Source organism: Centroberyx affinis, unplaced genomic scaffold (assembly GCF_046629955.1).
Source record: "Centroberyx affinis isolate AG114_WGS23_722 - 3 ecotype Tasmania unplaced genomic scaffold, CSIRO-AGI_Caff_v1 ptg000314l_1, whole genome shotgun sequence".
NCBI lineage: Eukaryota > Metazoa > Chordata > Actinopteri > Beryciformes > Berycidae > Centroberyx > Centroberyx affinis.
The window spans coordinates 114,188-127,840 of record NW_027278991.1 but is presented as its reverse complement, the minus strand read 5'-3'; the positions used below and the strand labels follow the sequence as shown (position 1 = coordinate 127,840).

General features: G+C 42.0%; 1 protein-coding gene and 4 non-coding genes across 5 annotated transcripts; 4 read left to right on the top strand and 1 right to left on the bottom strand.

The window, feature by feature from the left end:
• Positions 1-696: 696 nt before the first annotated feature.
• Positions 697-13,489, top strand: LOC139640946 (augurin-A-like). Its single transcript, XM_071515149.1, has 6 exons — positions 697-766; positions 1,251-1,255; positions 3,118-3,144; positions 5,419-5,446; positions 6,372-6,544; positions 13,340-13,489. Exons 1-6 carry the CDS (start codon positions 697-699, stop codon positions 13,487-13,489), a joined length of 453 nt encoding a protein of 150 aa, XP_071371250.1.
• On the top strand, positions 2,143-2,216 carry trnai-aau (transfer RNA isoleucine (anticodon AAU)). Its single transcript has one exon. It is a non-coding gene; the product is annotated as a tRNA-Ile (tRNA).
• trnaa-ugc (transfer RNA alanine (anticodon UGC)) lies at positions 2,553-2,625 on the bottom strand. The gene has a single exon. It is a non-coding gene; the product is annotated as a tRNA-Ala (tRNA).
• trnai-aau (transfer RNA isoleucine (anticodon AAU)) lies at positions 2,754-2,827 on the top strand. Its single transcript has one exon. It is a non-coding gene; the product is annotated as a tRNA-Ile (tRNA).
• On the top strand, positions 3,076-3,148 carry trnar-ucg (transfer RNA arginine (anticodon UCG)). The gene has a single exon. It is a non-coding gene; the product is annotated as a tRNA-Arg (tRNA).
• Positions 13,490-13,653: the final 164 nt, after the last annotated feature.

Sequence of the window (13,653 nt, the reverse complement as noted above, 5' to 3'; positions counted from 1 at the left end):
GGTTCTCAACGTGGGGTCCGGGGGACCACCAGGGGTCCTTGAGGGGGCTCCAGGGGGTCCCCAGAAAGTTGAATGAATTGTTAAACTTCAGCATAATTTAATTTACAAGAAGTTAACTCAATTAGAGAATGTAGAAGAATGATTAGTTTCACTGTTATCCCTCAATACAGATGGGAATTCTGGACAAAATCATATCTAACAATAAAAATATTCTCAGATTTGGGTCTGAGAGACAAAATTTCATCAAATGGGGGTCCGTGGCCCTAATGTGGACTAAATTAGGGGTCCTTGATATGAAGAAGGTTGAGAATCACTGCCTTAGATCACACACACACACACATTGCTTATTATGAGGCAACTAGTTAGGTTTCTTTTGGTAGGCAACTTTCATTCTTTAGTGAAATCCCATGAAAAAATAGGAAACCCCACAAAATCCACAAAAAAGTGAAATGATTTTGTTTTCTTCTTCTCTGGTGTCAAATCGATACGAAGACACACCGCCAAGGGGAAAACACCCCCCATCTGCCCCAGCTGAAACCTGACCACCTGAGAGACTCGTCCCTGTAACCTTTATGGCATTCCTGGACCAGCAGATGCAGGTTTCCCAGTGAGGAATGTTATCAGTGTGAAGCCTGAAGGGGTTTTGACTCCTTCTGCTGCAGAGCTTCAGCCTCAGTTGTGTGAGGAAAGCGAAGCATGGCGCTCCACAGCTTCTGTCTGCAACTGCTGCTGCTCTCCACTCTGCTGCTCTGCTGCGCTCACTCAGGTACGAACACAACAACAAGACAACATGTCTGACCGCTTGGTAATTTGTTCCTTCATTTATGTATTGGCTCGTTTGCTTGTTCGTTCATCCGTGCGTTCAATTAAGATCTCTGACTGGTGCGTTGACTCTTGACTCATTACTGTCTGTTGCTTGTAAAGTTGGAGATCGAGGAACCAAAGTTTATTTGATTAATGTGTCTCTGTGTAAGACTGTTCGATAAATGCCTAAAATATAAATGATTTGTTAATTTGTGAATTCAGTTGGGAATTCAGTCTTTGTATTCAGTCAGATTTCATCATTCATCATTTAGTCTCTGTTAAAAATGAGATTCTTTGTCTTGGTGCTGTAGCCTGATCGAATAAAGGTTCAATAAAAATGAATTGTTTTCTTCCTTTGTACATGTGCAGCACATGTAGATGGTTGCCAACAATTCATATTGTTTTGTGGAAGCATTTTGTTAGAAATTCCCTGGTTTTCTAATTAGGAAAGGTAAGTCATGCCATTTTACAACATGAGATTGTTTGATTTAGGTTTTGCATTGTGTTTGTTGGAGTTCTCCACTGTGAAGTGTAGGCTTGTTAATCCTTTGGTGAAGATGTAACGTGAATGAAGCTAGCTGTTACATTGTACACTGACAAAACTGTAATTTTGTCTATTATTGAATTGAATTATGATTTTATTGAATCCTAAAATCATAATTTTCTTAAAATTATTGAATAAAATCTGCCCAGTGAGGTTTGATAATTTCTCTTGTTTCCAATGCAAATCGACTTGTTTGAAGAATTTAGTAGAATCAAGAGTCATTTTCTTGACAGCAGTGCAGTGATCTGCCTTATTCTGACTGGTTTCAACAGACTGACACTCATTTCTAGAAAACTCCTGAAACAAGTGAAGCTGCATTGGAGACAAGTGGAGTTATCTCTCCTCACTGCAGAATGTTTCTCTTGGTTTAAGAGAAATACGATTTGAAGGCTGAATATGAGACTAAATGACTTGTTGAGATGGACGTTTTTGCAGTGTGAAAGTGAGCTGTTACTGTGACTTGACTTGATATCTTATATATATTATATTTATATTAAACCCTAACCAAAACCTTAACCTAGCCCTACCCAATGTATTTTACTTGCCAACTTGGCCGTGAGCTAAGGTTTTCACATGATGAAAGTAAATCATGTCCATGTGTCAGAGTTTGTGCTCATTTGTATTATTTATTTGGTCTTCAAAAGTCCAGTCTCATCAAAGACCCTTTTCTGCAGTGCCAAAATTAGCAACTGCACTGTTGGATGAAACAGGTCTGCCCTGCTGCCTAAAGTTTTTCATGACTCTGTCTTGTCAGCAATGCAATTTAATGTTTGCTAGAAAACACACGAGCAGCAGGCCGGTTAGCTCAGCTGGTTAGAGCGTGGTGCTAATAACGCCAAGGTCGTGGGTTCGACCCCCATACTGGCCAGCAGTAACTCTTTAGCAAGGGCATGTCGCTATCTTCTGGTTGGCTTACAGTGGTTCTTGAAAGTCTTCAGCATCCCCGTGGAAATAGGAGTCAAATTGCATGCACTGCTTCCAAGTGCTCAAATGAAATCCGTTTCAACCCGTAAAACTTTAGACAACAGTCATGTGACACAATTGTGAGTTGCTTCTCACAAGGCTCTGTTTCAGCGTGTTTGCTGCCGAATTAAGGAGCATCCTAAGTAGTAGCACCTCCACAATTTGAACCAAACAATTGTGCAAGCCAGAGTTCCAAAGCCAACCTGTCAAATTGCTTTTGGATTCAAAGAAACACTGGTTTTGGAGAATGCGGGCATCGATCCCGCTGCCTCTCGCATGCAAAGCGAGCGCTCTACCATTTGAGCTAATTCCCCTGGCAGGCAACACAGCTGGATGGAGGACACAAAGTGGCTGCACCTCTAAGGCTATACTTTTATCTGGCAGATTATGTTTTCTCAATTTGGCTCTGGAATAGAGTTTGCGAGAACACACACAACCAGCAGGCCGGTTTGTTCAGCTGGTTAGAGCGTGGTGCTAATAACTCCAAGGTCGCGGGTTCGACCCCCGTACTGGCCAGCAGTAACTCTTTAGCAAGGGCACATCGCTATCTTCTGGTGCAAGCAGCAGATCAAAATAAAGTTGACACGATCTGTGCCTTTATTGCAGCACGCATGGTCTTCAAAAGTCCAGTCTCATCAAAGACCCTTTTCTGCAATGCCAAAAGTAGCAACTGCACCGTTGGATGAAACACGTCTGCCCTGCTCCCTAAAGTTTTTCATCACGCTGCCTTGTCAGCAATGCAATTTAATGTTCACAATCCACAAGACCACGTGGCCTAAAGGATAAGGCGTCTGACTTCGGATCAGAAGATTGAGGGTTCGACTCCCTCCGTGGTTGGCCTGCACCTTTGGAAGCTGTGGTCCAGGTGAGCAGCAGCGTTGCTTGGCTTACAGTGGGTCTTGAAAGTCTTCAGCATTCCTGTGGAAATAGGAGTCAAATTGCATGCACTGCTTCCAAGTGCTCAAATGAAATCTGTTGACATTTTTCAACCCGTTAAACTTCAGACAACAGTCAAGTTGCTTCTCCCAAGGCTCTGTTTCAGCGTGTTTGCTGCCAAATTAAGGAGCATCCTAAGTAGTAGCACCTCCACAATTTGAACCGAACAATTGTGGGAGCCAGAGTTCCAAAGCCAACCTGTCAAGGAAGGAGGAGAGAGGACAGAGAGTTCAGACTCGCTCTAGGGAAAGAGTTCACACCTCTGTCACATTAAACCAGGTGGGAACCGGGTGACACTGGGTGACACTGGGCGACACTGGGCGACACTGGGCGACACTAGGTGACGGAGGGTGAAACTGGGTGAAACTGGGGGATACTGGGGGACACTGGGTGACACTGGAAGACACTTGGTGACACTGGGTGAAACTGGGTGAAATTGGATGCGTTTTGTGTTTCAAATATATTTTATTGAAGCACAAATAAGGACATCAAGCAGACATTACATATTTTGTGTTGACTTCAAATATGAAAAGTAAACAAACATAACAAAGGACAACCAGTAGAGAAAATGTAAATAAAGAGAGAAAATAAAAAATAAATAATGAACAAATAGAATATGTCTATATATATATATATATACATACAAGCCTACATATACATATATACTCATATATTCAAATACACACACATACATACCAAACAACAGAACAGAAACACAACAACATATAATAACACTCACTGATACAAAGGCGTAATACTCACTAATAACAAAATCTAAGATATTCCAGCTGTGACACAGGTTTAAACTGGGTGGCGCTCAGCTCTCTGCACCCCTCTCCTCCAAACACCCGGCATCTGTTTAGTTTACGGCCGCTCGCTAAAGAGATCCATTAAAAGTTACGAGCTCGGCCTCTAATGTCGTCCACAAACAGCCGCTCTGCTCTCACCATGTGTGATGTGTTTGTTCTCTGTGTTTTATCCCCATTTCTCTCCTCTGCTGCTCAGTGAGCCGCTTGGTGACAAACCTGTTCAGATAAAAGCTCTAAGCCAAAGTGAGGTTTAAAGGATAATACCGCTGTTTTTTTTGTTTTTTAAGTATGTGTCAGTAGTCTAGATTCCCTCTCTGGTTTCTGCACACAGCCAGCATAGTTGCATATATAAGGGTTTGTTTTCCTCCTTCAGAAGAAGCTATTTGCTGCCATTCATTCTTGTCCAGTATGAAAAACAAGAGAGAATCCATCATAGTAAACAAATAAATTTGAATGAGGTTAAAGGACAATTCCAGCATTATTTTTGCTAATTTCCTTCATTCCCTCACTGTTTTACAGCACTGTGTATTTTTTCCAGCTTGTTATCATATATTATTTGCTATTTTTCCCTTGCCTTATCATCTTATTACCATCTCTAACAGTGTTCACAATGATGGATTACCTTCCCAGACTGAATTAGAAGTCTCTGGAGTTGTTTTCTATGTTGCTTGGAATTGAATGGGAGTGAATGAGCTGGAGAGGTTTGGCAAAGCTGAACTTCTGAAAACTGTGGTGCAGCATGTAAAAACTCATGATTAACATTAAAGAGGTGGGAAAGATAAAAAAAAAAAACTCCAATTCACACTGGATTGCTCTAGGCCAGTGGTTCTCAACATGGGGTCCGGGGACCACCAGGGATCCATAAGGGGGTTCCAGGGGGTCCCCAGCAAATTGATGAATTGTTAAACTTCAGCATTCTTCCAATTACAAGTTAACACAATCAGAAAATGTAGAAGAATGACTGTTTTGATCATAGTTTCTCTGTTATCTCTCTACCTACAATACAGACAGTTATGGGATTCTGGCCAAAATCATATCTAACAATACAAAATCCAGTGGCTGAAATGCAGTGGTGTTGTTTTGTAATGTGTGGGCCATAACTATAGCGCAAAGTAGGATAAGAAAGTACTCATTTACATTTGTTTTAACACTCTTTTCCTCGCCTGATCCAGCCGAACAGATGTCAAACCAGTAGTCAAGATCAGCCATTATGACAACTGACAGCTTAGCCCACGCACCATTTGTTATGACAGTTGGTAACACTGTTGTGACGTTTGTGCGAAGCTTCCCAAACTGTCAACATCACTTCAACTTTCTTCTTCTTCTCCTCTCCGTCCAACAGGCAGCACACCAGGAGACAAGCTGCAAAGGCTGCTAAAGAAACGAGACGGTAGGTACGGATGGTGGAGAAAATGATTATTTATTTCTTCCTCTTCCTGTTATTGTTATTACACAATTCTTGATCCTAGGAGAGGCAGTTTTGAAGCACAAAATGTGCCAAAGCAAACTACAATCAAAGTCAAGTGAAAGACGGAGCAACATGTTTTCTCGCTCTTTTTTTAATTCTTTTATCAGACTCGCCTGCAGGAAAGTAGCACCCTTTCTAAACAACTTTGCCGGCCGGCGCTCCTCAGGGACAGAACGTTTTCACACTTTCCAGTCTCCCAACACCTTTTTTAGCAGGAGGCCTCCATACACAGATCCTCTGTTGATTGATAGGTGACAGTTTCAGCCGGCTTTGTCCTGATTAATAGTGGCTTTGTCCTGTATTTATAGAGCATGGCTGATGACGCCTCCGGGACACGGTGTTGATGGTCCGGTTTTAATCTCTGCTTTCCCCTTGACCTGCACACACACCAGATTTGGAAGAAAAATATATTTTTTATGGGTTTAGTCTTTCCCATGAATGCTAACCCTATGAATGCGAACTCTTTTCTGGTGAAATTTTGAATATTTTAGTCTTATTCCAAATATTAAGCAAGTAAAACAGCAAAAATGTTGCCAAAAGTTCATCATTCGGCACATTTATTCCTGCACTAGAGGGTTGCAATTAATAATAAATAAATAATAATAACTTTCTTTTTAGAGCATCTTAAATAAATAGCATGCAACTCAAAGTGTTTTAATGGATTAAAACAATTTCAAACAAACGCAAAAACTACATAAAAAATGTTGAATGTAAAGTTGCAATCCGAAAACAAAGAGAACCACTGGTGTAACAGACTGTCTCACCCATCGCACTTTCTCCTGACCCTCACCTGTCTCCCTGTCTCTCCACCTCCCACCTGTCTCTCCTCCCTGCCTGTCTCGCTCAGTGGGTCAACAGGCGGGGCCCCAGGCGGAGGCGGTGGTGGTGGCGGTGGCCCCGGCTCAGGCCAAAGAGTTCCTGACCCGCCTACGGAGGCCCAGGAGGAACATCTGGGACAGGAGCCGGGCGGACGTGCAGCAGTGGATCATGCAGTTCAGGCAAATGGGCTACGATGAAGCGGTGGGTCATTTTACATTCAACATGATCTCAGAAAAAGTTTGAAAACGGTTTGAACTTCAATACCCAGAAATCCTGTAACGTGATGCCAGTAAACTTTCTTTCCCATGTGTCAAACTGATGCGCCATCCCAACAGCTGTTTTATGGAAGACTTTACACCTAGTAACACCTAAGTTTTAAGTTGTATTTTATGTTGGAACTGTTTCAGTTGGTGTAGCCCATAGAATTTAAAATTCTCATGGTCAGAATTACGTTCAAACATGACATTTTGTCCCACACCAACATCCTGTTTCAACTGGAAGTATGATGAATTCGTGTGATAAGATGACAAGCACTTACTGAAAAGAATTTGAGAGTACTAGCATGCTGGTTCAAGTCCCAATGCTGCTTAAGTTTAAACTATTATTGCTTTCCAACACGGCAGTTCGTGAAATAGTCACGAAACTTTAATCTATTGATTCGTGTACATGGACACGATTTTGCCATTTCTTTCGTGAAATGAACACAACCTAAAAAACGTGCCTCCACCACGACCTGAATTACCTTCCTCCACCACAAATTTGAAAACGTAAGTTATGGCAAATAAAACTACTTGTGTTACAGTTATGGTTAGGCAACTAAAACAACTTGATTAAGGTTAGAGAAATGGTTTGGTCATGGTTAAATAAGAATCAAACCCCGGTCGTCGGCATCAAAGGCAAGCGCATATGCCCATCCACCACCCTGACCACAACCCCCTTACTGGCCACTAGTTTTATTTCAATGTCACACCTGAGTCCCGACTGACAGAAAAAGGCAGGCACGAAAGATACTTCCAATTGAAATACATTAGTTTGAAAGTCCTGCTGAGTGTCACGAAAAAAAATGGAAAAATCGTGTCCATGTACACGAATCAATAGATTAAATTTTGTGACTATTTCACAAACTGCGGTGAGACCGGGTTGTGCTTTCAGTAGTGTGAGTACTTGTATGAATAAGATAATGAACAGTTGTGGTGCAAAGCTCAAAAATTGCTCAGTAGCTTGAGCTCCATCTTGTCCCATTAATTGTTCTGTAGGTTCTAGGTTCAATTCTCAATCGGGGACCAGCGACATAGAATGAACAAATTCTTGTGCTTGATGCCTTTTTCCTGACATAACAATATATCTATTGCCAGTAATGTGAACACTTATGTAAACAAGATGACAAATCCTGTGTAAGGAGCGCCAGTATACTGTATAGCTCAGTGTGATGAAGACATGCTTGCTGTCTGGAAGATTGCGGGTTCGCAGCTTCACTCATCAGTAAAACCTCAGTCGGCTGTGGTTTTCTGTCCCATAACCCCCTGCTTCTATCCCTCTGGAAGATCGGGGGAGGACAAGGAGGATGACAAATCTTGCTTCAGTAACTTGTCTCAGATTGCTTTTCATTCTTTCTTTTAGATATTGGCTTTGAATTGAACATTGAAGTTAAGCGTGGAAACGGGCTTTGAACCCATAAGTACATGACTTAAATGTAGCAGCTTCATTCATTGAGCTACTGAAGGCAAGTTTGTTCTTTTCAATAGTTCCTCTGGTTGTTAACGTCCAAAATGTCATCAGAGTGGAAGTGAGGCTTGAGCCCAAACTGTTCACATTGAGCCACTGAGTTCCACTTCTGAAACTCTGAGCGCTTTTCTTTTTCCTTTAGATGTCAGTTTTCCAAAGCCACTGGGAGCTTTAGAGTGAACCCATAACCTTATAAACATCATTCAGCAGCTTTCCACAGCGTACTTTTTGAAAACTTCGTCTCAAGAGCTTTTCAATCTTTCCTCTGGGTGTTGTATTGTAAAAGTCATATTGAGTTTAAGAGCGGAACTGTGATTTGGACACGTAACCTCGCCACTCAGCCCCACCAAGTAATTTTGAACTGATTCTCTGGAGAGCTTTTCAACATTTCATCTGTCTGCTGGCTCTTCTGTTAAAAGCAAAGTCAGGTATCAAAGCCTCAATCACCTTAGTGACAGGTTTCTTCAGTTTTCTTTCCTCTGCATGCTGGCTGTCAAAACACAAGCAGACATTTGAACACACAAATTCTGTATCTCTGATTAGCTGCTGAACCTACTAAGGTAAGAGCGTTGTTTCACAGGAGTATAGCTGTATGAAACTATAGCCTATATAGAGCTTATATTATGTGATGCTACAATCTATTCTGTTATGACATACAGGTTAACGGCCAAAAAAGTGTAGCATTAAAATAGTATTAACTGTATTCTTAAAATTGAAGAGTTAAAGACGTTTCACCACTCATCCAAGAGGCTGAAGAACAGGTGAAGAACTGAAGAACAGGTGAAGAACTGACAAACTGATGAACAGAAAAAGAACAGATGAAGAACTAAAGAACTGATGAAGAACTGAAGAAGAACTGTTGAAGAACTGATGAAGACCTAAAGAAGAACTAAATAACTGATGAAGAAGTGAAGAACTGAAAGAACTGATGAAGAAGTGAAGAACAGTTGAAGAACTGATGAAGAACTGATGAGGAACTGATGAAGAAGTGAAGAACAGTTGAAGAACTGAAGAACTGATGAAGAACAGTTGAACTGATGAAGAACTGAAGAACTGATAAAGAACTGAAGAACAGATGAACAGTTTAAGAACTGATGAAGAAGTGAAGAACTGAAAAGAACTGATGAAGGACTGAAGAACATATGAAGAACCGATGAAGAACTGATGAAGAACTGAAGAACAGATGAAGAAATGAAGAAGTGAAGAACCAATGAAGAACTGATGAAGCCTCTCGGATTCCTCTTCAATTTAAAGTCCATTTTGTTTAATTTTTTTTGGACATCTTCCTACCTGGGTGACTGAAATGAATCTCCATAGATAGGAAAGAGAAAGGTAACATGCAACAATTTTTTTTATACCTGACCTTAAGCATGATGGGATGTCAGTTGCTTAATAATCATACAGACTACGCCTTTGCTTTCAATACATACATTGTATTCCTGCCTTGACTTTCGCTGTTACCTGTAGAAAGCAGAGCGTATTCATGTAAGGAAGAATTCAGAGTTTATTTATTGGGACATAAAAGGAATTTGCTACAGAGAAAGACGAGCAACAGGAGGAGCGTACGGGCCAATTTTCATCCGCGGCACGTCGAACATTTCACTTTCCATTGTAGATTTAATTACCCGCTGCGGCTGATTGCCTGTTCCGTGCACGCTGGCATTTCACCGACATGAAACGATTTCCTCCAAAAGGTCAGGTATTGTATAACTTACCTTGTAGAGCTCGTTACGATTTGACCCTGAAACACTGGCAGCAAACGCGAGACCAAGGCAATAACAGCCAGGAACATTTCACTGCTGCGTTCCCAGAAAGCTATCTGGACTGTGTGTGTGTGTGTGTGTGTGTGTGTGTGTGGCTTGTGTGGCTTGTGGAACGCTTTGTATGAATGAATTGGGAATTATGATGATGATTAGCTTCTTTTTTTTTTTTTTTTTTTCCCTATCTGAGCTGCTCAGGCTTCCATTCAGCCTTCAGGCGCTTTTCTGCCACCGGCGCCCCGAAGGACGTTTGTTGGTTTGTGGGTCTGTGTGTGTTGTGTTGTGTTGTGTTGTGTGTCTGATGGCCTGTGTGTTTGTGACTTTGTGTGGTTGTGTAGCTGTGTTAGTGTGTGTGTGTGTGTGACTGTCTGTCTCATGGTCTGTGGGTCTGTCAGACTTTCTGTGCTTCTATAACTGTGTGTGTGTGTGTTTGTGTGTACAGTTTGTGCCCGACTTTGTGTTTTAGTAAATGTGTGTCTGCGTGTGTGTGTTTGTCTTAATTTGTTTTTTTGTTTGTTTTCTGTTTGTGCGTTCGTGTGTGTGACCGTGTTCTGTAATTGTGTATTAGTGTGTGTGCACATCTGTGACTATGTGTGTACATTTGTGTGTGTGTGTGTGTGTGTGCATGTGTGTTTGACTGTGTTTTGGGTGTTTATGTGTCTGATTTTCTGCTTCTTTGACTGTTTTCTGAGTTTGTTTTTGTTTGTGTTGTGTATGCCTGTAACTTTCTGTGTTTCTGTGTTCGTAACTGTGTGTGTGTGTGTGTGTGTGTGTGTGTGTGCAGTCAGCAGGGGGTGACAGCATAACAAGTCTGTCCTGTCTGATCGTCCTAATGGCTGTGATGGGACACCTGAGTCCTGACGCTCAGCTGCCGCCGTCCCACTGTCAGCTGCTGCTTCTAGCGACAAACTGCAACACTTCAGTATCGACCTACTGGCCTTAAAGCTGAGATTTCTGTAAAAATACACCTGTCTTATCAGTCTGAATTACAAAGTGGTGATGCAGCTATCATTGTTTCTCCACCTGGTGGATCTGGAGGGAAATCTGCTGGATCGCTTTACGGCACAAAACAGGAAGAGGTTCTGTTCTTCCAGAGCAAAATGGAGCTAAAGCTGAAAGAGTTTCTGGCAGCAGATGGTGGAAGGAGGGAAAGGAAGACGGAGAAATCACTTCCAACATGTTGATCCTCTTCAGGCAGGGGGAGGGGGGGCAGGAAGCAACGGGGCTGATGGGAAATGTAGTCTAAACCTTAGTGAACGAGCGCTCTGTCCAGAGAAAGCTGGATTCACCAACATCAGATCTTTTTCTCTCTCGTCTCTTTGGTTTTCTTTGGTATAAAGCAGGGCTTCTCAAACTCCCGGACCAAGATCCGGATCTGGACCGAACTACAAATCAATCCGGACCAGACATTGTGTCACATTAGTGTCCGACGCGTTGTGTGATTGAATGTGCATGTGTGACACACATTGCAGAGTGCAAGTTAACCATCCTTGATTTTTACTTTCACGGAGCCGCTTGTGTGTTTGTGTATGTGTGTATGTGTGTTTGTGTGTGTGTGTGTGTTTGTGTGTGTATGTTTGTGTGTGCCGCACGCCCGACGGCAGTTTGGACAAAGATGGCTACGGCTGCATTCACATTGCGGAGCGGCTTCAGCTCAAAACGGCACTGTTTACAATGGAAGGGCACAGATTCCTCACTCACCGCCGGCTGCATGGCAGATCGTGGATTTTCCTGCAGCGGTTGGCCGCGCAAAGAGTTGAAAATAGTTCAACTTGAGCAGATAAAATCCGCGCGTCATGCGTCACTTCTCAAGGGAACGACTCAGCGCCACCTTGGTTGCCTGGCAACAAACAACACATTACCGCTCCACAAAGTGAGGCGGGTCGCAGGTGCAGCAAATGTTCCCCACTTCAGAAGGCGGCCATTCATGTGCTCACCGTGTTTGTTTCCACATATCGATGTGAATCTGGATTTTCCACGATGAACATTGTTAAAAACTCCTACAGCAGCAGTTTGACCAATGAACAATTGGTTCAGTGCCCAAGTGCCCAGGTTCAAGGCATTGGTTACAGGCAAACAGACATTTCTCCACTGATTCAAGCCACCAGACTGTAGTATTGAATGTGTGTTAAAGTTATGTTTAAGTTATGTTATAGACAAGTTATGGATGTTGATTTATGTCGGTGCGTTTTACTGGCATTGTTCCGGACCTTTGAACTTGTGTAAAATTCATAAGTGGACCTTCAATAAAAAGGTTTGAGTACCCCTGGCATAAAGCATCACAGACCAGCTGGTCGGTAAACGTCACCACACAGGATTCTGGGTAATGAAGTTCAAACAGTTTTCAAACAGTTACCTCTCACTGCCATTTGGAGCTGGTGATGTGCAAAGTTGCCTAGTGCAGCTTTAAGGAAAGAAGACAAAATAAATTACTTGAGCCATGGCAGCAGCAACTACTGACAGGATACTTCAATGAAAAATAGAATATAAATAAGACAATAGCAAAATGAGAATTATAGGAATATACACAACCAACAATTTCAACACTAGAAGTAGAAATGCATGAGTGAAAAAAGAAAAGGTTAGAAAGGTAAAACACTAAAACCAGTAGGAATGGAAGGGCTGATCAGAAAAGCCATAAAAGAAATACATTTTCAGAAAACATAAAGATTTAAAGGAAATGTAAAAGTGTACAATATGAGAATATAGCAAATAGGATGAAATACATGCAGATGAGCAGTGACAAAAAATCTAAAACATTTGCTGTGTGCAAAATACAACAAATGGATGATAAATGAGAATATGAGGAAAAACAACATATGACGTACATACAGGACATGTTGCATAGCAGCTGCCCTGTTTCTATTTTTAGCTTTACTAGTCGGAGGAATATTGTCTCTTCCAGGATCATTTCAGGGTCACAGGAGAGCTGGAAAGGCACTAATGGCTTTGACCTTTGACCTCCTTATTATTGCTGGCTTTTACTGTAATATTGGTGATGGAGGAACTGAAGCTTCTTCTGCTGCTGCGCTCACTGTGGGGTCGCTCTGGAGAAAAATGGAAAATGCAAATGTACAATTCAATGAATTCAGAATGCACAGCTCAAAGCATGGCACTGTATTATTAACACTGCCAGGGTAATTAGTAATTACTTCATACAGCATTTATCTAGTTATTATACCATGGTCTAGGTGAATACTCGATTCTGATTGGCTGCAGGGTGTCCATTAATTCCTGATAATGGACACCTCGTTGGGCATTATTCCTTACATATTATTCTTATTATTTTGCATTGTTGTCTGTTTTCTTATCTTATTACGCAACTGACAAATTGTTGTTATTAAAAAGCTTAATTGAATTTCAGAGAATTTGTATAGCAGAGATTAACATCTGCTTTACCAAAAGGCAGAAAGCAGAGAAAAGAGGAATGAAATATAAAATGAAATGGAACAGAAAAATCTAAGCCTTTATGTTCTCATCTCCCCCCCCCCCTCACCCCTTCCCCCCTCAGAGGCTGGAGACGGACCTGTCCTACTGGATGGACCAGTGGCGGTCCGGCGACCCGGGGCGGCAGCATCATTACGACGAGAACGCCCCCCTCCGCCCTCAGGACGCCGGCTCCTACAGGCACGGCGCCGACGTCAATTACGACTACTATTAATCCTCCAGCCGGACGGAGTTCATCTGCACCGGCCCGACTGTGATCCTGACCGGATTTGATTCATTTGAGGACTCTAAAAAAACAAAAAAAACCCACTGAAACACTATAAATAACATCATCATGGAGAATCATCACGGTAAACTCAGTGATTTATTGACATTTGA

Coding starts and splice junctions, on each gene's coding strand:
- LOC139640946 (XM_071515149.1), top strand. CDS start 697: ATGGCGCTCCACAGCTTCTGTCTGCAACTGCTGCTGCTCTCCACTCTG. Junction 3,145..5,418: donor AGGGTTCGACTCCCTCCGTG/GTTGGCCTGCAC, acceptor CCAGGAGACAAG/CTGCAAAGGCTGCTAAAGAA. Junction 6,545..13,339: donor AAATGGGCTACGATGAAGCG/GTGGGTCATTTT, acceptor TTCCCCCCTCAG/AGGCTGGAGACGGACCTGTC.